At 38.8% G+C, this 27,642-nt stretch overlaps 1 protein-coding gene across 1 annotated transcript in view; it reads right to left on the bottom strand.

Annotated features, from left to right (window-relative positions):
• Positions 1-908: 908 nt before the first annotated feature.
• Positions 909-27,642, bottom strand: part of LOC126175249 (U3 small nucleolar RNA-associated protein 25 homolog) — a 103,708-nt gene continuing 76,974 nt past the window's right edge. The window contains exons 5-8 of the mRNA XM_049921894.1: positions 24,011-24,274; positions 11,442-11,648; positions 2,350-2,526; positions 909-1,359 (exon numbers count right to left, since the gene is read on the bottom strand). Of these exons, the coding sequence (XP_049777851.1) occupies positions 1,195-1,359; positions 2,350-2,526; positions 11,442-11,648; positions 24,011-24,274 (813 nt within the window). The 3' untranslated portion in view covers positions 909-1,194. The remainder of the gene's footprint in view (positions 1,360-2,349; positions 2,527-11,441; positions 11,649-24,010; positions 24,275-27,642) is intronic.

Here is a 27,642-nt window from a genome sequence, read left to right on the forward strand (position 1 = left end):
ACTGAAGAAAGTTGTGCCAAATCAAAAAATTCCACACCAAATCCTGGAAGAAACAGTGTTACACTGCACTGCTAAATGAAATGTTATGCTGTTCCAAAAAGGACTGAGCAAAGGCAAGACATTGCAAGGCAAGCCAAGCCTCAGACCACACACAAGCAGCGCATTGTGTACATGTGCAGTTTTGCACACCGTAGCTGACCCTGTCTTAGATGGACTGTTGTAGAGTTTATACTCAACAGCAAACCAATCCTCTTGGTGTTGCTGAATTCCATTTTGATTCGTACTTCATTTCTGTCTCAGTCCAAATAATTACAACAAAAACTACAGCATTAGTTACTGGGTCCTTTCTTTTGACTGCTTCTAAAACTCCATGCATTATGATGATGAAGAGGAATGGCAAAAGACAACTTCTTGGGTGGTCTCTGGTGCTCTTCTCAAATCAATTTGACGTTGGACCCCCACACAGCTCTTGATTTCACCATATGATGTCATCATGAACTGCCCTTTGCCTTAGACATTCTCAGATATCCCTGCATGTTACACTTAGTGAGTTAGTTGTTCCACAGATCATATTAACTATTCTTTTATTGAAATGATGTGGGACAAGTCAGGTTAGAGGATATGTATATATGATTAATTTTTTTTTCCCCCACAGGCTACCAACTCTTAAATGGAAATTCGTCCATGTAATAGACGGAGTGGCCCAAAGGAAATGATTTTACATTAAACTTAAAGCTTGCTGTGCTATCTATTAAGTCATTTTATGTTATTGGGCAAATCATTAAAAATTTTTGTTGCTGCGTATTGACTCCTTTCTGAGCCACCAACATCTTTAATAATGGGTAATAAATGTCATTTTTCCATCTAGAGAAAACTGAGAAACAAATAATACCAGTTAACTAAATAATTCTTTAATAATATCAAGTGGAAAATACATTTTTAGCAATACAAAATTATTATGAAAGAGTCTCTTTTATTTCACTTAATTCACCATTTCTCAGAGCAACATAAAAATAGCTTATCAAAATTACATTACTTTAAATATGTACACAGAAAGGTTAATTCTTATATTTGTAACTTTTGTACCACTGATTTTGTCATTGTTGTAGTTGCTGTTGTTGTTGATGTTGATGGAATATGCAAAATGAGATAAAGTGCATTGTCAACATGCACTGTCATTTACAGAATAGACCTTTACTCTCCTGTCAACAGCATCTGAACATTTTTCTGCGATGAAATCATTCTTACTGCCCTGCCAAAACCGACAATTGGTGATAACCTCTGAGCATCATATTTTGAATATAGAGCAGTTACAGTCATATTACTTTCATTTCCACCATCTTTATTTTGGTTTGCTTCCTGTCAACAAGAACAGAGTGTTAAGGAAGTATTTAATAGAGTTAACCACATTCACTGATAGAATGACAATCACACAAGAGCACAAATAGTAGTTTTATTTGTTAAGTAAATTATGTCACAATGAAGTTCAATTCTTGCATATTAAATTCACATACGAATTCAATGCCAAACTTGCAAATATATAACTGTCATCAAACTCTCTAATAATCATATAAGAATGGATTCCCGATTGCATTAATATCCCCATATCATAAAGAATGAGATTTTCACTCTGCCAGCGGAGTGTGCGCTGATATGAAACTTCCTGGCAGATTAAAACTGTGTGCCGGACCGAGACTCGAACTCAGGACCTTTGCCTTTCGCAGGCAAGTGCTCTACCAACTGAGCTACCCAAGCATGACTCACGCCCCGTCCTCACAGCTTTACTTCTGCCAGTACATCGTCTCCTACCTTCCAAGTCTCAGTCCGGCACACAGTTTTAATCTGCCAGGAAGTTTCATCCCCATATCATTATCAAGAACATCCCAGAGTGTACTAAACTGGAGAGTGCTGAAGGCTTTATTGGTTTTGATAAATAAGGATAGTTGTGATTTCAAAATTACTGATGAGAGAGAAAATGAAGCCAGAAGATTCTGCTTTAGTGAATCGTTTATTTTTATCTGCTTGTTCCAAGGCTGTTCATTCAAACTGAATGATGCTGCATAAATGAATAGTAATTATTTAATGAGAGTGACAAAATCAGAAATAAACACAGAATGATCACCTAAGAAATTTTTCTCTAAAATCTATCTTTCAAAAAGAAAAGTGTAAAGCCATTAAGATTTGGGGAGGAAGCAAATAAAGGGGACAAGCGTAAATGAGATGTGCAAGAAGATGAATTTAGATACATTTTTGGGGAAAAGAGTGAGAGAGGCAGCATAAATATATACTTGCCTACCGATTATTTAATGCACAACATATACAATAAAAGTGGAAAAAAACTTTTCTTACCTGCATCAAATTGCACATTTCTGTGTAAAAATGAGGAAATGTTGGCAACTGATAAAATATTATGTGGCGAATTCCTTTAATATGAAGACGGCGGAAGAAGTGCAACCTTTCACTGTACAGCAAAAAATGAGCGCTTGAATGGAAAAACATATCCCTTGCTCTAGCCATTTTTCCTTCCTAAAACAGTAATAATTTTCTGTTGTTACAAAAAAAGAACTACTGTAAAACCTTTTTTTGTAGCAAAAATTACATTGTAATAACCACAAAAGAGAGCGTGCGCGTATACACACACCCTCACACCAATGTGCACCCGCATGTCCATACACCAATGCGCACCCACATGCCCATACACACATGCACGCACACACCCATGCACAGAGAGAGAGAGAGAGAGAGAGAGAGAGAGAGAGAGAGAGGTGCTGACTAGCACACAAAATGAAAAGACTCCTACACATTTAAGCTTTTCGCCAAAAGGCGAAAGCACACACACATTTACATAGGCACAACTTGCACATGTACATGACACTATTCGGGGCCACTGTGACTTGACTGCAGACTGCAATTACAGCTATCCAAGTTGGGTGGTGGGGGCACAGAGGCGGCGCAGGGCAGGGAGGGGAGGGGAGGGGAAGGGGGGCAAGAGTGAGGGAAGGTGTTGTGCTGCGTTGGCAAACTGAAGGCAGGTATAGTGCGGGAGTGGGTCCAGAGAAGCTGATAGTTAGGTGGAATGCTGGGACTAGTGAAGTCTGAGGATGGGGCCATTTCTGCTCTCCATCCCCCCACCCCCACCATCCCTGCTCCCCGCCCCCAGCAAAGTGTTACAATTCTGCACCTAGCAGCCCTATCTTGTCACCATCATGTCCCTGTACACTCTCACAGGCAGCACATCACCTCGCACTTCTGCCCAGCTATACCTCCCCGTTCTCGCCCCATGCCTCCTCCTCACCCCCAAGCGCCCACCTCGAATGGCTGCAGTTCCAGCCCACAGTCAAACCGTGCGTGTGAGTTATGCCTGTGTGAAAGTATTTGGGCTTTCTATTCCCAAAGAAAGCCTTTTGGCCAAGAGCTTAAATGTTTGCTAATCTTTTAACTGCGTCTGCCTGCAGCGCAGTGACTCCTTCTTGCACTTTTCATAATAGATCAATCCCGTAATCCTCCTGGCTTCCATCTCCACTAACAACTTTTCACCTCTGCCACGATCCAACTTCACTCATCCTGAACTCGCACCCCCCTCTTTGCAGTCGTCTCCTCTTTTCTATTTACCCTTGCCACTCCAGTCTTCTATGTAATTGTGTGATGTACACAAATTCCTCAAGCTGTGGACAAAATAAGTTTACTGGTGCCGCATTCCCAACCTGTGCATCTGCTGCGTCTCCTCCCCAGTCATCATTCCAATCTTTCTTCCTACTCTACATCTCCTTTCTCCCCTCACCGACTACAATCAAGATAATGCCACACCCCAGCTGAATTGTAGTGCCGGCAAAATATAGTCAGCCATGCAGATTTATGTGTATTCTCTAGCTCTTTGTCCGAAGGCTAGGAACACTCTCGGCCTTGCAACTACCATATGAGAAGAGTGTGTGTGTGTGTGTGTGTGTGTGTGTGTGTGTGTGTGTGTGTGTGTGTGTGTGTGACAAATAATGAAGAACAAGTAAATAGTAACTGTAAGTATCTGTATGTGGTTGAAAGGATTCTCTGAGGGAAGAAACAAGCACAAAAGCTTAGCTATAAAGTTTCATGTGTGTAACATCTGTTAACTGTCTTCAATTTGGTGAATTACCTTTTATCATTACACTGTTTGTTTTCCATTGAGGACTTTTCACTATACAAGGTCTGTAAATAAAGTAGTGGCAACATTGTCGACTCAGAGGAGATTGGGATGCGCAAATAGGAACTGGTAGGGATCAGGTGATGCTGTTGTCGACATGTAGTGAGCATTTGGGGCGCCGTCAAGTTGAGTGTGTTGTTGTAGTGTAGCACTGAAGTGAAGAGTGTTGATTTCACTGCTCTACAGCATGTTCTAAAAAGGTGATAAATGTTCATTGATTAAAATTAATGAGGCCCTTGTCAAAACTGCAACAGAATATTATTGGAGTTTACGTGAAGCCTGTGGTTATAATGCATTAGTGTACACAATGGTTACATGATGGGTCACGGCATTTCATGCAGATTAGAATGAAAATGCATTTGCACTGCATAGGTCAGCCATCCATTCCTCAAGATCAGATTGACACTCTAAGTGTCATCACTTCCACAAACAATTGATGGACTGTCTGGGAATTACCCATATATCTGTAGAAGAGTCATCAAATGGTGTGGCACATACTATACCTGGGCCACTGAAACATGTCACTTCAAGGTCACTCCCCAAGAGCTGTAGAGTTGGTAATATAACTAACAACAAAGTGAGGAAAGTGAGGCGCCGCGTCTTCTGAACCAATAACAGCCCTAAACAATAGCCAATTCCAGCATCAATGCTACCACGTTGCCGGCTTCCGTGTAAACATTGTATGTTCGTTCGCGAATGCCTGCTGTTGTGTTGTGTTACTGCCTCGACTACAGTTTTTGTTTGTTAAACAATGGCACCAAAACAATGTTGTTCACCAAGCGACAATCCGTTGCGCTGTGGAGTGCCATTAAATAGTCAGGCTTTGGAATTGCTATGGAGGACACATTAGCTTTACAAGCAAGAAAAAGAATTTGTTTCTGTTAATGGGCATGCTTCGATTCCTGACGATAAAGTTTTAGAGCGCACCTCGAAAACTCCAGGACTCAGTGAAAGAACAGTTATAAGGAAAGGGGTGCTACTTCAAGACTTACAAGACAATGAAGTAAACAGTGTGGAAGAAAGCCCCTATGGGAGAAACAGTGTGTTTTTAAGTACTCTGGGCGGGTGGGGGGGGGGGGGGGGCAGCCTCATTCTGTTACAGATATAGATTCTTTCCAATCTGATGCAATCATTGGCACATATACAGCTAAAGAATATCCCACAGTAGGGAAGTTGCTAATTTCTTTAAAAGAAAGTGAACTTTTTTTCAGGGGGGAAAATGTCACTTAATATGATATTAAAAAGTATGGGTTTCTGTTTTAAAAAGGTAGATGTACAAAAACTGTTACTTGAAAAAGATCATGTCATTGCAGCTTGTACCATTTTCTTACACAAAACTGTAGGAAAGGGCACACTCAGTCATATGGTTGGATGAAACCTGTGTCAACGCTGGAGAATCGGTTGAGAAATGCTGGACAGATGATACTCCGAATAGCATCGGTCATCAGCCAACAGGAAGAGGATCCCGATTAATTGTGGCTCATGAAGGATCTTCAAACAGTGTTGTGCCTGAAGGACTTTTAGTTTTTCGATCGGAAACAACCAGTTACTATCATGAGGATATGGACTGCTCACGGTTTCTACAGTGGTTTAAAAATTTGTTCCTCCGGTTCGGTGTTCCGACAGTGTTTGTGATGGACAATGCGCTGTACCATTCTGTGATTTTACATAAAACTCCCATCACTAGTGACCATAAAGAAACTGTCACGCAGTGGTTTCATGTGAGAGACATTGCTGCGGACATGAGCATGACAAAGCTGCGGTTATACTCGCTCGTAAAACAAAATAAGCCTGTGACGCCTAAATATGTTGTAGATGAAATTGCAAGTGAACAGGGTCACTTGGTAATTAGGCTATACCATATCACTGCCATTTTATTCCACTGAATTGGTTTCGAGTAAATTCAAGGCGTACATTAGAAGTAACAACAAGACCTTTACTATAACAGAAGTGGGAAGACTGCTACATGAAGGTTTTGTTACTGTAGACACTACCTCATGGAGGAAAAAAGTAGACCATGTTGCTAAACTTGTAAGAGAAGCACAGACTATAGATGGTGTTATAAATGAAAATGAACCATTAATGATTTCTCTTAATGATGATGATGATGATTATGATGATGATGATGATGATGATTATGATGATGATGACGACAATGAAGAAGACAAAAGTTTTGGTGCCGATTCTGATACTGGAAGAGAACTGGATGGAACTGCGCCACTGACATTGTAAATTGGTGAGTGAAAATGTATACAAAATTAATTCTCTCTCTCTCTGCAATTGGGTAGGTAGACTATGCATGTTTTGCTTTGTTCTTTGGTATGCTTAGGGTTACATTATTATATGACCTTTTACGTGCAGCTATTATGGTAACAATTTGGAACGACTTTTCATAGATATTGTCATTAACTTCGGCTGTTTTTATTTCCCGGTTTCAAAAACTATCAAACGCTTAGTTTCCGTCATCGTCCTCTCCATTGTTAGAAAAACATACTTTGCTGCACTTACGTATAAACGTTGATTGTAGCTCACATTTATGCAACGTACTTCAGAGTTGTGGGCATGTGCGGTGGAAGCTATTGCAACCTTGCAACTGCAGTATAGCCAACTGCATGCGAGCTGTCAAGTGACATGTTTCACCGGCCCGGGTATAATGAAATGTTGACATGAGGAAAATTGCATCTTGTTAGATTCCACATCACGTCACCAACATAAATAAATAGCACTAGTACGCACTGGGTGGCATCCACATCAACGGATCCCACAATGAAGGAGTCACATTTCTGCAGCGTATCGATGCCACTGTTGAAACACTGGGTCCGAATTAAAAGTGTCAGTCGAATGAGTGGCGTCACCCACGTTTCTCATGATCTCAAAAATTTTGACAGGAGATCAGTTGAGTGAAGCTTATCCTGATTGTGTTATTGTCACACATGCTATGCCTGGTGGACAAACCATCAACAGAGAATACCATTGCCAATTTCTGGAGCAACGTACGTGTCTGGCTATGTGGTGCAAATATCGTGTTTATTGTGAGACAACCTCCCTATCATGTCACAAGACAACAGATTTTGTCATGTCACAAACAATGACAAGCTCTTAATCCAATGGTGGCACTGGGATGTCTGGGAACACCTTCCATCGTCATGACTTTGACTTGCTTCTGACATTGAAGGAACCCCTCCAAGGCCACCGATTTTCGGACATGGCATTTGTAGTCCGTGCAACAGGGTTTTCATTCACTGTCATCAACAGAGAACCCTTTGCCAACAGTCCTCAATGGCTCCCCGACATTTGGTAAAAGATAAACAGACTTTGCGGATGATTACATTGACAAAATATAATGAACTGCACTTAGATCATTAAACAGTGAGTCCTACAGCAAACTGGTGCTTTTCATTTATTATTAGTTCTATCACCTGTTGCCACTGGTTTATTTACAATCCTCATATTATTCAGTGTCACATTTAGTTTTAATGGAAAGTAAGGATAAGGACACAACAAACATCCAATGTATAAAGGAACTATTTCTACAGATGACCTCCAAAAGTATTAATTTTGTTTTATGAAAATGTTACAGAAAGGAGCAATATGTATAGATTGCAATTTTTTCTAGGATGTTTTTGAGAAAGCCTTTGCCTCAATCTCAACAAAATTTGTATTAAAAGGCCTTAAAACCAAGGCATTCAATCAACCTGTTAATAGTACAAAGCATATATACATGCCTACGCTTTAGCTTCCATTAGACTTCTCAATATAGTCAAACACTGCTTGCCTATAAACTGTAATTCAGGCAACAAGATTCCATGTCATCAAAACTATTCTAATGTGCTCCAGAGGAACTTTTCAGGTTCCTAAACTTGGAAAAAAAACCTAAATGTATGGTAGTGTAACACATTTATATCATAATTGATTTGATAATGACACTGTACTATTTGTCACAAATGCATATTAAGTTAAAGACTTATAGAGGTGGTTTAGCAGTGGGCCTGACAATCTGGTCTGGTGAGATTAAATATGTATAACCCATAGACCAAATGAAGTAAACATTAACAATAAACACATAGAACCAGTTAATGAGTCTTTTAATCTAAGCTAATTGACTACAATGACAGGATAGACAGGAAAAGAATGAACACAAAAGAAAAACTGGCCTACTGTGTGCTTTTGGTAAACTAAATAGTTTCTGAAACTAAGCATTCAATGTGTATTGCCCGTATTGACATGGTGGTGAGGCATCAACTTCCAATGCAGAAACTATTTAATAACAGTGTGTTACTGGCCAATGGGGAAAATAATAATGGCAATTACTAGGTCAGACAGAAAAACAAACAAATGCATTAAGGAACAAATGGTAGTCGAAGATATTAATATGACTGTAATTAAAATTAAATTGAGCTGGGAAAGACACACAGTCCAGGGAATGGGTCACAAGTGGATCACATAAGCACTTTCTTGAATTCCAGAACACAAGAAAAGAGACAACAACTAAACGAAAGGTGGGCAAGTAGTGTATTAGGAAACGTCCTATAGCAACACAGATGCAAATATAAGAAATCTTATTTGGGATGGATAACTTTGGAGCAATGTTTATCCACAATGGATAGGAAATGGCTAGCACCATAACGCAAAAGGGTGATGATAATCACAAAAAAACTGTTAGTAAATTATCATTACACTTAAATGACTGAAAGTGATTAGTGGTTTAATGCTAGAACGCCCATCTTTGAACTATACCCTAGAATGCCCAATGGAGGTTTTTATTGAATTTTAAGCTTCTTCTTCTTCATCATCGTATTCTTGTTTTACAAAATGTGATGATATTTTATATATGTCCTTTAACATTATTGCTTTTAATTATTTTTTCAAGTATAATAATTATGTGGGAACATTTTTATTTGAACCAGCTAAATTTTATTTTTATGTGACACCATACAAAAATAAGTGACACTGTCTTGCAGGTGCAAACAACTGCTTATATTTTGGAAATTTTATATCATAAAACAATACACAACAAATGTTGTGATTGAACTGTTTAACTATTTACCAATTATACTTTTACCCTGTAACAAATAAGGAAACACTTATATGGAGATGTGTGTATATTCAGAGGATGTCAACTGCACTTTTTGCGTACCCTTTTGCTTATACATGAACTGCATGCAAATTTCTTACATATAAATCAATTTATCTCTATTAAACTTCATTGAATGATAAATTAATAAAACCTAAAGACTGTAAATTCAAGTAAATACTTAGGAATTACAATAGTGAACAACTTAAATTGGAAAGAAAATGTTGTGGGGAAGATGAACCAAAGACTGCATTTTACTGACAGAACATATAGAAGATGCAACATATCTACTAAAATGACTGACTACAATACACTTGTTTGCCCTGTTTTGGAATATTGCTGTGCAGTGTGGGATTTTTGCCAGATAGTATTAATGGAGTACATTGAGAAAGTTTAAAGAAGGACACCACATTTTGTATTTTCGAGAAAATAGGGGGGAGAATGTCACAGATGTGATATAGGACATCACTCAAATGAAGGTGTTTCTCATTGTGACAGGCTCTGCTCATGAAATTTCAATCACCAACTTTCTCCTGTGAATGAGAAAACATTTTGTTGGCACCAACCTATATAGAAAGAAACCATCATCATAATAAAATAGTCATGTAGATATGTAGGTGTGTGTGTGTGTGTGTGTGTGTGTGTGTGTGTGTGTGTGTCTGTGTGTGTGTGTGTGTGAGAGAGAGAGAGAGAGAGAGAGAGAGAGAGAGAGATATCTGTTTTTGACGAAGGCCTTGCTGGCCGAAAACTTATTTGTGACAATCTTTTTTTTTGTGCCTATCTGCAACTCAGCATCTCCGTCATATGGTGAGTAGCAACTTTCCTTTTCATAATATTGTTAGTTTATATTTGGTTCACATTTGATCCAATGTACCTACAGCAAATTGATATTATTATAAAAACTAACTTTTATGGAGTTTTCTTTTCTGCAGCCTTCATCGGGTGTTACACTGGAGTGGACAGAACTAAGACTGCACATTTTTCTTAGTCTTCCCTTGGTGACATGTTAGAGTAATGTCGTCAACCATGCAAATAACACTTGAATGAAGCACAACTTGTCCTTTTTTCACAGAAAACGTCCCTTCTACTTCTGTTCAAAGTGCCAACAATACTTGTATTCCTCTTTTTCAGCTCTTTTGTTAGCTTGAGACAAGTGAGTTAAGTTGTCTGGTATGACATTTCTTTCCTTTCATATGTACAGTTCCATGAGGCGTAGTGTGATACCTTCTCCCAGGCTAGTATCTGTAGGTCACATTTCAGCTTTTCCCAATAAAGAAAATAGCTTTACTGTCTGTGAGCAGCCAATACTTCATTTTTAGCTTCAGAAAGGAGTCCACTGCAAAAGTGACGCATTATAGCTACCAGCTAAGCTGTTAGTGACGACAGACAGACATGCAAGAACTGTACAAGCAACACTGTATGACAGATTTAGTGGTTTTCATTAATCACTAGAGCATTAAAATTTGTCAGCTGTGGTTCTTAAAATGATCAATATTATTTCATCATTGTTGGCTAATATAAGCACCAAATAAATTAGGTAAAATGCATTTCTGCGGGAAGCAGTCAATTGACTGCCATCAAGAACCAACGGTAAACAGGTAATTACCTTACAAATTTGTAATTACAAAGCAAAACAATTAAGGCAAATTAAATCACATCTAAAACAATTAAGTCATAAAACCACAGGAGCAGAGTATTTTAAACACACAAGAAATTCGCATCTCAAAAGAAATAACTGGAGAAGGAGAAGAAGAAGCAGGAGGAGGAGGAGGAGGAGGAGGAGGAGGAGGAGGAGGACGACGACGACAATGAAGACAACAACAACTTATATCTTGCAAAGGCTAACTTTTTATTATGTTAGATCAATGCAAAGAATTTCATTCTGAACACACTATAGCCTAACTATAATGTAATCTGTGGTATTTGTCCTTGGTACAACGTAAGATCAAACAGCTTTTTCAGAAACAAACATAATTTGAAAATTTCTAAGAATTTGCTTCTATTCGTATAGTAATTAATAGTAATATTATGAATACAAAGAAAGAAATACAAAAGAAATGTGCAATAGAAATTGTCAATCAAAGTACTCTGAAAGTAGCATTGTCTACAATGTTCTGATCAAATGCAAAAAGAAAATAACAACATTCAAAAGAATGATGTAGCAAAATGTATGTAAAGCTCTCACTTTACCTTTGAATATTCACATAGCTGGACAAAATTGATGTCTTCTGCTTTGAAAAAATTTCTGACCTTTACAAAATCAAAATAAGATGGTATATATATCAGGGTGTGATTCATTATGCTGTCCTTGTATTGCGGCAATATTTTTTTCACAAAATGGCTAAATCTTTCATCAATTGCATCAAGTGGACTACTGGCATCAAATTTATTAAACACCTGTAATATAACACAATACAGTTGAGAAAAAGTTCAATAAAAGCACATTTCAAAATACGGGTAGAGTGCATTTTTTTTATTTTACACGTATACTACATTATGAAAGAACATAAGCACATCTGAAGGAGGATGGGGAAAGACATGGTCACAGTTTTGCTGCAGGAGCTAACACACCGTTCATTTGAACACATTTAGACCCCCAGACTCCGATGATATAGTTGCTGAACAGTTCAGAGAAAATTTGAGTCTCGTAACAAATAAATACCCCACTCATACAGTTACATTTGGCGAGGACTTCAATCTTCCCTCGATATGTTGGCAAAAATACTTGTTCAAAACCGGTGGTAGGCACAAAACATCTTCCGAGATTGTCCTAAATGCTTTCTCCGAAAATTATTTCGAGCAGTTAGTCCACGAACCCACGCGAATTGTAAATGTTTGTGAAAACACACTTGACCTCTTAGCCACAAACAATCCAGAGCTAATAAAGAGCATCATGACTGATACAGGGATTAGTGATCAAAAGGTCATTGTAGCTAGGCTCAATACCGTTTCTTCCAAATCCACCAGAAACAAACGCAAAATAATTTTATTTAAAAAAGCGGATAAAGTGTCACTAGAAGCCTTCCTAAGAGACAATCTCCATTCCTCCTGAACTGGCTATGCAAATGTAGATGAGATGTGGCTCAAATTCAAAGATATAGTAGCAACTACAATTGAGAGATTCATACCTCATAAATTGGTAAGAGATGGAACTGATCCCCCATGGTACAGAAAACAGGTCTGAACGCTGTTGCACAGGCAACGGTAAAAGCATGCGAAGTTCAGAAGAACGCAAAATCCCGAAGATTGGCTAAAATATACAGACGCGCGAAATTTGGCACCGACTTCAATGCGAGATGCCTTTAATAGGTTCCACAACAAAACATTGTCTCGAAATTTGGTAGAAAATCCAAAGAAATTCTGGTCGTATGTAAAGTAAACAAGCGGCACGACGCAATCAATATCTTCGCTGCGCAGTGCCAATGGTACTGTTACTGACGACTGTGCTGCTAAAGTGGAGTTATTGAACGCAGTTTTCCGAAATTCCTTCACCAGGGAAGACAAATGGAATATTCCAGAATTTGAAACACGAACAGCTGCTAGCATGAGTTTCTTAGAAGTAGATACCTTAGGGGTTGCGAAGCAACTCAAATCGCTTGATACGGGCAAGTCTTCAGGTCCAGATTGTATACTGATTAGGTTTCTTTCAGATTACGCTGATACAATAGCTCCCTACTTAGCAATCATATACAACCGCTCGCTCACTGATAGATCTGTACCTACAGACTGGAAAATTGCGCAGGTCGCACCAGTGTTTAAGAAAAGTAGTAGGAGTAATCAATCGAACTACAGACCTATATCATTGATGTCGGTTTGCAGTAGGGTTTTGGAGCATATACTGTATTCAAACATTATGAATCACCTCGAAGGGAACGATCTATTGATACGTAATCAGCATGGTTTCAGAAAACATCTTTCTTGTGCAACGCAGCTAGCTCTTTATTTGCACGACAGGGGATCTCAAGTTGATTCCATATTTCTAGATTTCCGGAAAGCTTTTGACACTGTTCCTCACAAGCGACTTCTAATCAAGCTGTGGGCCTATGGGGTATTGTCTCAGTTGTGTGACTGGATTCGTGATTTCCTGTCAGGAAGGTCGCAGTTCGTAGTAATTGACGGCAAGTCATCGAGTGAAACTGAAGTGATATCAGGTGTTCCCCAGGGAAGTGTCCTGGGACCTCTACTGTTCCTGATCTATATAAATGACCTGGGTCACAATTTGAGCAGTTCTCTTAGGTTGTTCGCAGATGATGCTGTAATTTACCGTCTAGTAAGGTCATCCGAAGACCAGTATCATCAGTTGCAAAGCGATTTAGAAAAGATTGCTGTATGGCGTGGCAGGTGGCAGTTGACGCTACATAACAAAAAGTGTGAGGTGTTCCACATGAGTTCCAAAAGAAATCGGTTGGAATTCGATTACTCGATAAATAGTACAATACTCAAGGCTGTCAATTCAACCTGGGTGTAAAAATTACGAACAACTTCAGTTGGTAAGACCACATAGATAATATTGTGGGGAAGGCAAGCCAAAGGTTGCGTTTCATTGGCAGGACACTTAGAAGATGCAACAAGTCCGCTAAAGAGACAGCTTACACTACACTTGTTCGTCCTCTGTTAGAATATTGCTGCGCGGTGAGGGATCCTTACCAGGTTGGGTTGACGGAGGACATCAAAAGGGTGCAAAAAAGGGCAGCTCATTTTGTATTATCACGTAATAGTGGAGAGAGTGTGGCAGATATGATACGCGAGTTGGGATGGAAGTCATTAAAGCAAAGACGTTTTTCGTCACGGCGAGATCTATTTACAAAATTTCAGTCACCAACTTTCTGTTCCGAATACGAAAATATTTTGTTGAGCCCAACCTACATAGGTAGGAATGATCATCAAAATAAAATAAGAGAAATCAGAGCTTGAACAGAAAGGTTTAGGTGTTCGTTTTTCCCACGCGCTGTTCGGGAGTGGAATGGTAGGGAGATAGTATGATTGTGGTTCGATGAACCCTCTGCCAAGCACTTAAATGTGAATTGCAGAGTAATCATGTAGATGTAGATGTAGATGTAGATGTAGAGAAAAAAAATGACTGAGCAAATTTGCTGAGTATTTGTTGTTATTTAATGTCTTGCTTCCCATAATTTCATAATTTTCAAGAAACTGCCATGTAATTGAAGACTGGAGGTCTGTTCGCAATTTATCAGTATGGGTACTAGTCATGGTGATCTCAAGGACTGAGATTTAGAATCATGAATATCTAAAAGGATGAGGAATAGCGTTAGAGAAATAAAACAACATAAAGTGACACAGTGAATGGAGACTAAACCAACGGGAGTTCAAAATGGCTCTGAGCACTATGGGGCTCAACTGCTGTGGTCGTAAGTCCCCTAGAACTTAGAACTACTTAAACCTAACTAACCTAAGGACAGCACACAACACCCAGCCATCACGAGGCAGAGAAAATCCCTGACCCCGCCGGGAATCGAACCCGGGAACCCGGGCGTGGGAAGCGAGAACGCTACCGCACGACCACGAGATGCGGGCCCAACGGGAGTCCGAGAACACTTCTAAAAAATGTATGTTTCTAATTTAGGACAAGAGGTAATAAATGGGGAGGAAGGTCTAAAATAAAATACTTGTAAAAATGAAAAAGAAGAGGGACACAGGTAATCTATTCGAGACAAGATTGAATCTTGCAAAATAGAATCAGAATGAATGAGAAAATGTAATAAAAAAGATTTAAATTATCATGGTACTTAACAACGTATAGACCACAGTTAACAATCAAAATTTGTGTGTTATGACTTACGAACAAGTGCAGATTAAATGAAATGCAAGCATTCTGTGCATAAAAGGATACACGAAATTCTGTGTGTGTGTGTGTGTGTGTGTGTGTGTGTGTGACACGAAATTCTGTGTGTGTGTGTGTGTGTGTGTGTGTGTGTGTGTGTGTGTGTGTGTGTAATATTATGGAGACGCTTCAGGAATTCAAGTGGGAATCCTTGGAGGGAAAATAACATTCTTCTCAAGGAAAACTACTGAGGAAATTTAGGGAATCGGTATTTGAAGCTGACTGCAGAATGATTCTACTGCCACCAGTATACATTTTGCATAAGGACCATTAAGGTGAGAGAAATTAGGAAACACACAGATGTTTTTCCTACTTTACTTGGAAGTAGAACAGGAAAGGAAATGTGTGGTGGTACAAGGTATCCTACATCACATGCCCTATGGCAGTTTGCTGAATGGCTGAACGTGTATGCAAATGTAGATGAAAATACATGATAATGCAGGCAGGTCTCATTAATAAATAATAATAATAAAAAAAAAACCAGGTAATGTAAAGGAAAAGAGCCTACATGGAGAAAACAGAGAAGCAAGAATGAACTGTTACACCATAAAAAACAAATGACTGAGCTGAAGGGTAATTTACAGCTTAGGAATTTACACACAATTGTAATTGGAATGAGGATTCAAATGACTTGAGTTGTAAAATAAGCTCTCTGTTTCCTGTTATATTTTATAGCATGATCAGAAAAAGAATTTTGCATGCCCACAGAGCAAAAAATACCTGAATGTTCATTTTTAATGACAAGTTTGTAGTGAAATGTCAAGAGAAAGCTGAAGGGTATCATACGGCAGTAAAATATTGTGTAAGGAATGAAATGGGATGATAAGTAATGAAGCAGGAGCTGAACAGGTTGGATTTGGAAATTATGGTGATAACATTTCCTCTTCAAATGTAACTGTCCATATCAGACACACTCAAAAATTTCAACGAAGCACGGGTATAGAGGTCCACGATTCTGGGTGTTGCAACAGTAACATTTTACAGGAAATAGAAAACAAATAATAATCCCTAGGTTACAGAAACCAGAAAACCCTGGGTCCCCCTTCAGCAACACTGCTGTAATGTCAGGGAAGCAATATACCTAATCATTGCTGCGGTAGGCTTCAAATCACTAGTATATTGTGTTTGAACCAATTGTCACACATCCATGTCAAATATTCTAGAGGAATCACAAACCAAATCAGTGACAGCATGATATGATGAGAAGTGTTTGGATTGCACTTTCAAGGTCATACTGTTGGCATACATGTTTTAAAACTGTTCAATTAATTTTAAAATACAAGCAGTATAACAGTCTAAATAGACATGTGCACTTTGCAATATTAGGTGAGACTATGATTATCATTTGGAAAGACTGCAGCGCCTACTACATGGGGATCAAATTTTATACCAAACTTACAAAAAATTTCAAAAGCTCAAGTGGAAGATGATTTGAAACAGCCTTGAAGGAGTTTCTTATCAATAAATGTTTTTATAGTATTAACGAATTCCTTTCAGAAGAAGCTGCTTTGAATGGCCTTGAAGGAGTTTCTTATTAAGACATCTCTCTACGTTATTAAGGAATTCCTAAGTCCCACATACCTTTCTCCATAATTATCTGGAGGAAACTGATTGTTAGATTCTGCAAGGAAATGGTTATAATACCAGAAAATTGATTTTTTCAGTGCCTGGGTAAACCTAGGGATTCATATTCTTTTATATATCAGCATTTAGGAACCTCCTACATCTCCTTGAAATCATCCCCATGGTCTCCTATGCAATGGCAATTACACTGCACAGTTGGTGGCATTAAAGAACTTCATCACATCTTCTCTAAGAAGAATTAGACAGTGAGGTCTTCAGCTGATGATCTGCACTTCTGTCTATGGATGCTAATCTGTTAAAGTAGAGATTGCTTTTGAATTGGCCAGAAGACTTGCTACAGTGGTTTATGATGTGAATCAGTCAATCTTTGTAGTTTTACCAATAGTTAGACATACTATTTCATTAAAAAGTTTGCCTTATTGAACTTCCATTTCTGCATTTTTCATTTGCGGGCCTCTTTCTCTGGTAGCTGGGATGAAATGATGATGTGGCCATCAGGTTGAAAACACATAACCTCTAATGACTTCAGCATTTCAAAAGCTAGTCAACTCTATTCACTTGTTTCAGAACAACTAATGGCCACACTACGACACTAAATCTTGGCTATGAATGAAACTTTCATTCACTATTTGTAACTGTCTCCTTTAACTGTATATATATATATATTTAAAAAGAAAGATGATGAGACTTACCAAACAAAAGCGCTGGCAGGTCGATAGACACACAAACATACACACAAAAATCTAGCTTTCGCAACCAACGGTTGCCTCGTCAGGAAAGAGGGAATGAGAAGGAAAGACAAAAGGATATGGGTTTTAAGGGAGAGGGTAAGGAGTCATTCCAATCCCGGGAGCGGAAAGACTTACCTTAGGGGGAAAAAGGACAGGTATACACTCGCACACACACACATATCCATCCGCATATACACAGACACAAGCAGACATGTCTGCTTGTGTCTGTGTATATGCGGATGGATATGTGTGTGTGTGCGAGTGTATACCTGTCCTTTTTCCCCCTAAGGTAAGTCTTTCCGCTCCCGGGATTGGAATGACTTCTTACCCTCTCCCTTAAAACCCATATCCTTTTGTCTTTCCTTCTCCTTCCCTCTTTCCTGACGAGGCAACCGTTGGTTGCGAAAGCTAGATTTTTGTGTGTGTGTTTGTGTTTGTTTGTGTGTCTATCGACCTGCCAGCGCTTTTGTTTGGTAAGTCTCATCATCTTTCTTTTTAAATATATTTTTCCCACGTGAAATGTTTCCCTCTAATATATATATATATATATATATATATATATATATATATATATATATATATATCAATTAGCAATAATATGTATAAGCCATATTTGTTGACTTGGAGTAGTAGACTATACAGTCTATAGTAATTCCCAACCACAATCGTTGACCCTTGATGGTCATATGTTTTTGTAAGTTCTGTTTATACTATCTTTGCCATTTGAACGGGATACAAAATGTATCCAGATGACTTTGATTATCATATTTCAAGTCTGTGATCATGATGGTCTGACATAAGTTGCTGTAATGATTGGGAAATATTGTGAAAGACAAGACAGAGCCAAGTTTATAGTGAGATGCAATAGTACTGATGTGCATGTGTAAATCATCAATTTCGAACTTTGTGAACAACCTTACTACCATAAGTCTTCAGAACATTTTTCAATATTTGCCCATGTAACCTAAATTGTTTTATTGCACTGTTGCAGCCCTCCAGTGATGACGGTTTTGTGAACCAAAACCAGTAGAAAAATAAAGTCAAGATGGTACAGCTGGTGGTTTACAGAGCATTATTTCATAATTTCTGGCCAACAGGAGCCTGTTAAAATTCAACCCTGAAATATCAAGCCTGGGATGATGATGTTATTTTAGACACACAAAATTCACTACAGCCATGAACACACATGACAACAGGTACAGAGTAAGTATAGTTACAATGCCAAACCGTCAGTCTGTAAATCAGTTCACACCAAGTCATCTATAACTCGGACACAGTCAATCCAAATAACATGTGTAATCACAGCCCCAGTAGCACAGGGAGTCTTCCCTGTAGAGCAATACAGCAAAGTGGCTGAGTGAGAAGCATGATGATCTATGAACACCAGATGAAGCAGTCAGGCTGTAACACTGGCTTTAAATGGCAGCATGAAGTAAAAAGGTGCTCAAATCTTACATGGTGTGCCCTATCCCATCACAGAGAGTGGTGTGTAGCTATCTTGTGAGAGACTGTTCCCAACTGCTTGTTCATCTCCAGCAAGATATTGGTCACAATACCACTACATGACAAGCTTCATATTATTATACTTGTGTTGAGATTTCCACAAAGTAAAAGTGGCCACAAGGTGATTTTCAAAGACAGGCAAAGGAGAGTACTGTTAGGAACATAAACTATGAAACCAAATGACAGGTTCAATAGCAAGGATATGGGAAGTTATAGTCTATATTTACAGATATTATAAAAAAGTGTGTGTGTGTGTGTGTGTGTGTGTGTGTGTGTGTGTGTGTGTGTGTGTGTGCGCGCGCGCGCACGTGCACGCTCGCCACATCTCCTCCTAAATCACCAGACTGATTTCAACCAAACCTGGTGCACACAACCCTGTTAAGCAACAATTGCTGTGGGGGTAAGAACCACCTACCTATCATAATTCAGAGCATATCATGTCATAACCAATAAAATGTTTGAAAAACTGCCGCATCATGTATGACAGTCTAATGTACTACTTCTGTGTTACTTAACTGTATTTGTAATAAATTTTACAGTCAGTATCCACATATGCCACTGAATGCAATTACAAAAGCATATCATGCCATTTTTAAATGAAATCCTTTCTACTTTTGACTGTTAAAACATTATTTATTGCGACTGCAAAATTGACATGTTGTCATTTTCAGGCAATGTGGGACGTTGTAACCATTCAATAATATAAAGCTGTGCCATGCTGTGTAAGAGCATTTGCATGAGGCATTGTAAATTTTTCATATGTTTTATGTACCATATACAATATAGAACTGGTGAAGTAATGACATACACAATGGAGTTTAAATTTCGTGTAGTAGGCATAATAACTGGATCACAAAAGCAGCAAAACTGTGATCCAGTTCACACGCCTACTACATGAAATTTAAACTCCAGCAGATAAATTTACAACATCCCATGCAAATGCTCTTACACAGCATAGCACAGCTTTATATTATTGAGTGGGTTACAACATTCCACAATGTTTGAAAATGACAACACGTTGAAATTGTGATAACAATAAATAAAGTTTTAACAGCCAAAAGCAGAAATGATTTCATTTAAAAATTTCACAAAGCCTAATGGCCCATCTATCACCAAACTTCCATATCATTGTAGTTCAGGAGATATGGCGTCATAAACACCGAGATGTGTGAGAAAGTGCTGCACTGTGCATGACTCTTAAATTTACTACTTATATTCTACTAACTCTATTTACAATATATTTTGCAGATAATATCCACATATACCGCGGAATGTACCTACAAAATTATATCATTGTATGACTCACAGATCAGGAGATACGACTTCATAAACACTGAGATAAGTGAAGAAATGCTGCTTCATGCATAAAGTTTTAATACATTTATGCTTTACTACTAAAACACTCTTACACCCGAATCAACTAAGGAATACCTGACCCCTGATGACGCTTTTGACAGCTTTCAGCTATGAAGTGCAAACGACTGTAGACAAAAACAACAGCTAACTACAGAGTTAAGAAGAGACTTTGCTGTAAGGATGTTTACAAACTTAATGGATCTTAAATGCAGATCTCAAAAGAAGACTAATAGCTGTGGAAATGGAGTATTTGCATAGGAGTGCCAGAATATCAAGAATCGAAAGGAAAACTAATGATGAAGTAAGAGCTAGGACGAAGGCAAATGATACAGATCGAATTGAAAGAAAACAATTAAAATGGTATGGACATATAATGAGAATGCCAGATCATTGGTGGTCAAAGAAGGTTTATGAATGGAAACCACCCGGCAGATGTAAGTGCGGAAGACCATGATGTTCTTGGACAGACCACATAAATGGAGCAATGGAACATCGCAGCATCAACAAGGAAGATGCGCTGGATAAAGAGGCTTGGTAGAGGATAACAGGAATACAACAAGATGTTGTTGTTAATTAATCTTTGTATTGATTAATACTGTAATAATAAAAAAAATGTTTACAAACTCACACAGTAGACACGTAAAGCATACAGAAACTGTCTGGGATACTGTACTTATACACATGTATATTATGCATATATTTTTTAAATGAGTGTTTCATAATTTCACGGATGTGTTTACAAATACAAGGAAATGAAATTTTTTCAATACTTCAATACAGACACAGTTCATTTTTTTGTTTTTGTTTCTAACAGAAAATTGGCAAAATGAATACCTAGGCAATGCCAGGTTTGCCAGATAGTTTCTGATGAAGGTAGTGACTGTGCCTTTGGCCTAATTCTGTTAGGATATCATTATTGTGGGGGCTATAGGTAGTTAAAACAGGAAAACTATTAGAAGTGCATCTTTCCAATTTATCAGATAATGTGGTTGTGATTTGGCAATATGGGGCTCTTTGCAATTTTTTTTTATTGAAGTTTTTCTTATTCAATAGCAATAGTGATTACTGTGTAGCTACAAATACACAGGCAGAAAAAAATTGCAACACTAAGAATGAGACGAGTGACATAAATGAAAGTTGGTAGGTTGTTTCTGCATGTTTAAGATGATGTCTATTCAAATTTCGCACTTGTCACATAAGACTGGCACTAGTAGGGATATTATGAGGATGCAAATCAGGTTTGCTTTAAACACACACAGTAGCACTCACGAACATTAGTTACCTTTGAGACTGGTCGTGGTGAGTTGATGTTAGTCAAGAATATCTTTAATGTGACAAAAACGCCATTATCAACACCTCACTGAATTTGAATAAGGTTGTGTAATTCTGCAATCCTGCTGACGGGCTTGGCAGGAAGGTAGCCACTGTACAGCAATGCTGGTAACAGTGGCTATGGGAATGTATGGTCATAAGAAGACTGGGCTCTGGACTGTCACATGGCACTACTGAAAGACCACTGTGGTTCGGTGTGTAGTTCTGGCACAGTACTCCATCTGCAGCAGTAATTTGAGCAGCAGCTGGCACCACTGTGAACAACGAACTGTTACAAGAATGAGATTTTCACTCTGCAGCAGAGTGTGCGCTGATGTGAAACTTTCCTGGCAGATTAAAACTGTGTGCCCGACCGAGACTCGAACTCGGGACCTTTGCCTTTCGCGGGCAAGTGCTCTACCAACTGAGCTACCAAAGCACGACTCATGCCCGGTACTCACAGCTTTACTTCTGCCAGTATCTGTTACAAGTTAGGCACTTAGAGGATAGCTCCTAGCCAGATACCGGTAACGTGCATTCTGTTGACCTCAAAACACTGCCATTAGCGACTTCACTGATGACAAGCAAAACCTCATTTGAGGGCAGGGAGGAAGTCTGTTATATTTTCTGATGAAAGCTGGTTCTGCATCAGTGTCAGTGATGCCCCTGTGTTGGTTAGGAGGAGGCCACTTGAGTGCATGCAATGGACCTGTCTGCATGCTAGACACAATAAACCTACACCTAGAATTTCGGTCTGGGCTGCGATTTCATATGACAGCGGGAACATTCTCATGGTCATCCCATGCATCTTACTGCAAATTTGTACGTCATCCGGTAATTCAATCTGTTGTGCTGCCATTCATTAAAGACATTCCAGGGGGTGTTTTTCATAGGATAACACTCACTCATTGCTGTTGTAACCCAAAATGCTCTACAGAATGTCAACATATTGCATTGGTCTGCTCCATCATCAGATCTGTCTCCTGTAAAGCACATATGGTATATCATAGAATGACAACTCCAACATCATCCACAAATGATTTAACCGTCCTTGTATCAACTGAACACATGGAACAGGCATGGAACTCCAGCCCATAAACTGACAGCCGACACTGGCCAACACAATGGATGCACATTTGCATGCTTGCATTCAGCATTATGGCAGTTACACCAGTTATTAATGTACCAACGTTTCAAATTTGCAATGGCTTATCTCGCAATTACATTAACCCGTAATCCTGCAATGTTAATTACTTAAAAATGTTAACAATGTAGGAAAACCAGATTGCTATTTACCTTAAAGAAGACAAGTTAAGTTGCAGACAGGCACAGCTTTTGGACAAACACATTTAGACAGATCTGTTCTCAAAATTTCATTATTCTAATTATTTTTTGGTTTTGCATTTTTTTTCCTTCCGTGTATGTTGCTTAGTTTCTTCCTCCCTTGCAACTGTGAGGAAAAGTATTGGGAAACTCTCATAAAGCAATGATGCTTCAGTACGTGATGTCTGTCTTCTACATTTACTGTAATTTTAATCACAGGAACAGATGATAGTGTGGACTTGGTATGCTTCAAAACCTGAACGATTTCAAAACCTTGGAATGTATTTACTTTATGGCACACTTTGACAAATCCTGATATGTCTAACTCCAGACTGTTCAATCATCATAACATCTTTGACAGCCTTATAACAAAACTCAATTTCAAAGAGTAAAGCCACTCTCTTTTGCAAGAACATGAAACAAAAATGAAGACAAAGGAAGTAACGAGAGAACAAGTTACTCACCACTCTATGTCAATAGGAATAGTTTCTGTAAACAGTGAATACAGCAGAAGAATGAGAAAGATAGAAAAGCTGTACAGGGAAATCTTTCTTTTCTTCACTTTTTTCCTCCTCCTAGTCAGTTTTCTTACATTTGATATCAAAATTTGATCCATTATAGTTCCTTGGTTGTATTTTGGTCTTTTGTCTAGTATTTTATGGAGCTCATAAAAATGTACCTCAACAATCTTTTGCAACCTTTTCCTTTTTCATTTAAGCCAGGGGTGTACACTTGTTAAGACTGCTGTCTGCAAACCCCTTACTGTGACTATGTATGGGCTGCAAGTTCAAAAATATTGTGCTGTGAGATAAATTATTATTCCAAATTGGGTTCCCCCTGCACCACTGCCAGCTAGACTGGGGTCAATTGAACTAAGCTCCACAACCACCCACTCTCTCCATTTTGGGAGAGAATGAAAGATGAGCAAATAAAATAAAAAAAATTACACGAACGAATGGTGTGTGGTGGGCTACTATCAATGGCAGACCACATGTGGCCTGTGCATTCCTGATTTATGACACCCAGTAAAACCACTGTATAAGTATTTATGTGAACACTTAGTAAACTAGATTATGTAAACACTTAGTAACCTAGGACTTAATACTTGCCTGAGGAACTTGCACAACCACACCAGACACTGCACCTGTAGTAGCCGGATTTTCAACAAATACACGACCACCATAGTTTCGACAGTGATGATTAAGAAGAGAAGTTATCTCTGGTAAATTGACTGATGAAAAAATTATTGACTGTCGATAGAATTTGGTCCACCCATTAATAGCCCACATATGTACCCGTGAGAAATCAGTTCCATGTGTTGTTCGTGGTTGCAGATGTAAATGCTCCATTACATGCAACAGGTGGTCCCAATTCTGAAATATGTAATGCAAATGTGAAAAACTCAGTAATGTATCTTGCTCATGTTTATATTACAAAGAACAAATAGATTAAATCAATGTCTTATACATCAAATAAATTTACATTTTCTCAGTACTGGGAGAGAAGGGGATGCGGGAAGGGGTAGTGGTAAAGGGAGGAGGAAAGCCAAGGGAGAAAAGAGGAGAGAGGAACAAGGGAGGAGAAAAGAGGAGGGTTAAAAAAGGGAGCAGCAAAAAGGGAAGAAGCAAAAGGAGTGAGGAGCAATGGGGGATGAAAAAAAGGGGATGAGAGAGAGGGCTTGAGTGAGAGAGGGCTGGTGGAGAAAGAAGAGGGAGGTATAGGAGGGGTAGTGGAGAGAGCTGTAGGAGGGGTATGGAGGAAGGGGGTAGAAGAGGGGAGGGAAATGGAAGACGGGAATATAAAATGATACAAACATTGCAATAAATAGCAAATCAAGTGTAGTCTTAGAAAGATCAGCCAATAAAATATTTGTGGACATTAATCACTGCTTCCTAGCCAATTCTTTGTCACTAAACTTTGAAAAAACACACTACATGCAGTTCAGAACTTGTAAGGGGTGTCCCAAGAGTATATGTCTAACATACAATGACAAGAAGATAGAAGAAGTGGACAGTGTTAAATTCTTGGGATTACAGCTTGATAATAAATTCAACTGGGAGGAGCACACCACAGCACTGCTGAAGCGTCTTAACGAATCTCTGTTTGCAATGCGAATTTTGTCAGACATAGGGGATATAAAAATGAAAAAGCTGGCATACTATGCTTACTTTCATTCCATAATGTCATATGGGATTATTTTTTGGGGTAATTCATCAAGCCAAGCTAAAGTTTTCCGGGCACAAAAACGTGCAGTAAGAATGATATGTGGTGTGAACTCAAGAACATCCTGCAGAAGCCTGTTTAGGGAACTAGGGATACTAACTACAGCTTCCCAATATATTTATTCCTTAAAGAAATTTGTCATTAAAAATATATCACTTTTTCAAACCAACAGCTCAATTCATGGAATCAATACTAGAAATAAGAATAATCTTCACAAGGATTTAAAGTCACTTAGTCTTGTACAAAAAGGTGTGCATTATTCAGGAACACACATTTTCAATAACTTGCCAGCAGCCATAAAAAGCTTAACAACCAATGAAATTCAGTTTAAGAGAAGCCTAAAGGATTTATTGGTGGCCAACTCCTTCTAGTCCATTGATGAATTTCTTAGTAAAACCAACTGATTTGTATATAAGTACAACATAACTTCTGCACAATTTCAGTGCAGTAAGTGTGTGTGTGTGTGTGTGTGTGTGTGTGAGAGAGAGAGAGAGTATAATCTAACTTCTGCACCATTTCAGTGCAGTAATGTGTTCATTCTAAATAAGTATTACAGTAGTTGTATTACATGTTTATTACCTTATAAATAAATAAAAAACTTTTTATTTTAAATTCAGTGCATTAGTATTTGTAAAATGACTCTTAGTGTTCATTAAAAAATGACGATCATTCCACTTGGGACCTGTGGAATGGTACATTAGCTTATTTGTTTTAGTTGTAAATATTTGTCATGTATTGTTGTTTTTCTGACATGTTCCACATCCTGGAGGACCTCCTCACTACAGATCAATTGGAATGAAAGTAAATCTAATCTAAAAAAAAATTCAGAAATAATCATGCAAACTGTCAACAGATGTTCATACAATCGCATTCTGCACAGAAGATGGCATTCCGGTCAACGGACAATCATGCCAACGATGATGTCATGGCCCCTATCAAACAGGGTAGTGTCTGCCACATCAACTCACATCCACAATCACTGTGTACACATTTATAGATGGTGCAGTATGGCACAGAGAAGATGCCTACCAGACTCTCTGCGATGGTGGGCCACAGGAAAAATAGGAGCAGGACAGTTGAAAACTCATGAGGTCTGATGGTTTAATGTGAATTGTTCTACTGTTTCTTGAATGTGGTGACTGTTTGTAGAGACCAAAACTATATCCCAAAGACTAGGGCAGGGCCGACCACATGTGACATCAGAAACCGCGGACAATTATTTTGCTGTAAAGGCACAATGGTACTGCCTTACACTGCACGGCAACTGGCATCCGACATTGCAGCAGCATCCACTGGATGTGCCGTAACGAGGCATATGGTGTACAAAATGCTTCAGCAGAGTGGCCTTTATTGTTGAAAACTTGCCACATGCATAGCTCTGAGATGTCTTACACAAAAGGGAACATATAGAGTGAAATCATCAACATGCCACCTGGACGGTCATACAGATGAGTCCCATTTTGGTCTGGAGAGGGATTATCGGCGGATTCACATCTGGAGGGCACGTGGAACATAATTTTGGAACCCAAACATTGTTGAAAGAAACTGATATCGAGGAGAATGCCTAACAGTGTGAGCAGGGATTATGGTGACCATTTGAACACCTCTTCATGAAATTGTACAGGTGAATCAGGAAGTTTTAACTGCGGTCACATCTTGGGACCTCAAGTGCAGTTGTTGAGGGATGCTGTGGGTCCAGATTTTGTACTAATGGATGACGATACTTGGACTCATAGAGCATGGGTGGCTAATGTTTTCTTGGAGTGTACGATATTGCACACGTGGTGTGGCCTGCTCACTCTTCTGATCTGAATCCCATGGAGCTGTCTGGGATGCCCTCAAGTCAGCATTTACCATCCACTCTCCTAGACTTACGAGTAGCTCTGCAGGAAGAATAGGCATTATCGCCTCAACACAACATTGATGACATCATTCACAGCACAACATTGATGACATCATTCACAGCATGGCCCATCATGCCAGAGGTGGACACAGCACATATTGATCACATTAACCAGTTGTCGGAGTGTGTTTGCAAATCCATAAAGTTGGAAAAATTAAGAACATTTTTGTCTATCATTATGCATATTGCACGAAGGAAAAATATACCTAAAAACAAAGATGATGTGACTTACCAAATGAAAGTGCTGGCAGGTCGATAGACACACAAACTAACACAAACATACACACAAAATTCAAGCTTTCGCAACAAACTGTTGCCTCATCAGGAAAGAGGGAAGGAGAGGGAAAGACGAAAGGATGTGGGTTTTAAGGGAGAGGGTAAGGAGTCATTCCAGTCCCGGGAGCGGAAAGACTTACCTCAGGGGGAAAAAAGGACGGGTATACACTCGCACACACACACATATCCATCCACGCATATAAAGACACAAGCAGACATATTTAAAGACAAAGAGTTTGGGCAGAGATGTCAGTCGAGGCAGAAGTGCAGAGGCAAAGATGTTGTTGAATGACAGGTGAGGTATAAGTGGCAGCAACTTGAAATTAGCGGAGATTGAGG

The sequence above is a fragment of the Schistocerca cancellata genome, chromosome 1, assembly GCF_023864275.1.
Source record: "Schistocerca cancellata isolate TAMUIC-IGC-003103 chromosome 1, iqSchCanc2.1, whole genome shotgun sequence".
Taxonomy (NCBI): domain Eukaryota; kingdom Metazoa; phylum Arthropoda; class Insecta; order Orthoptera; family Acrididae; genus Schistocerca; species Schistocerca cancellata.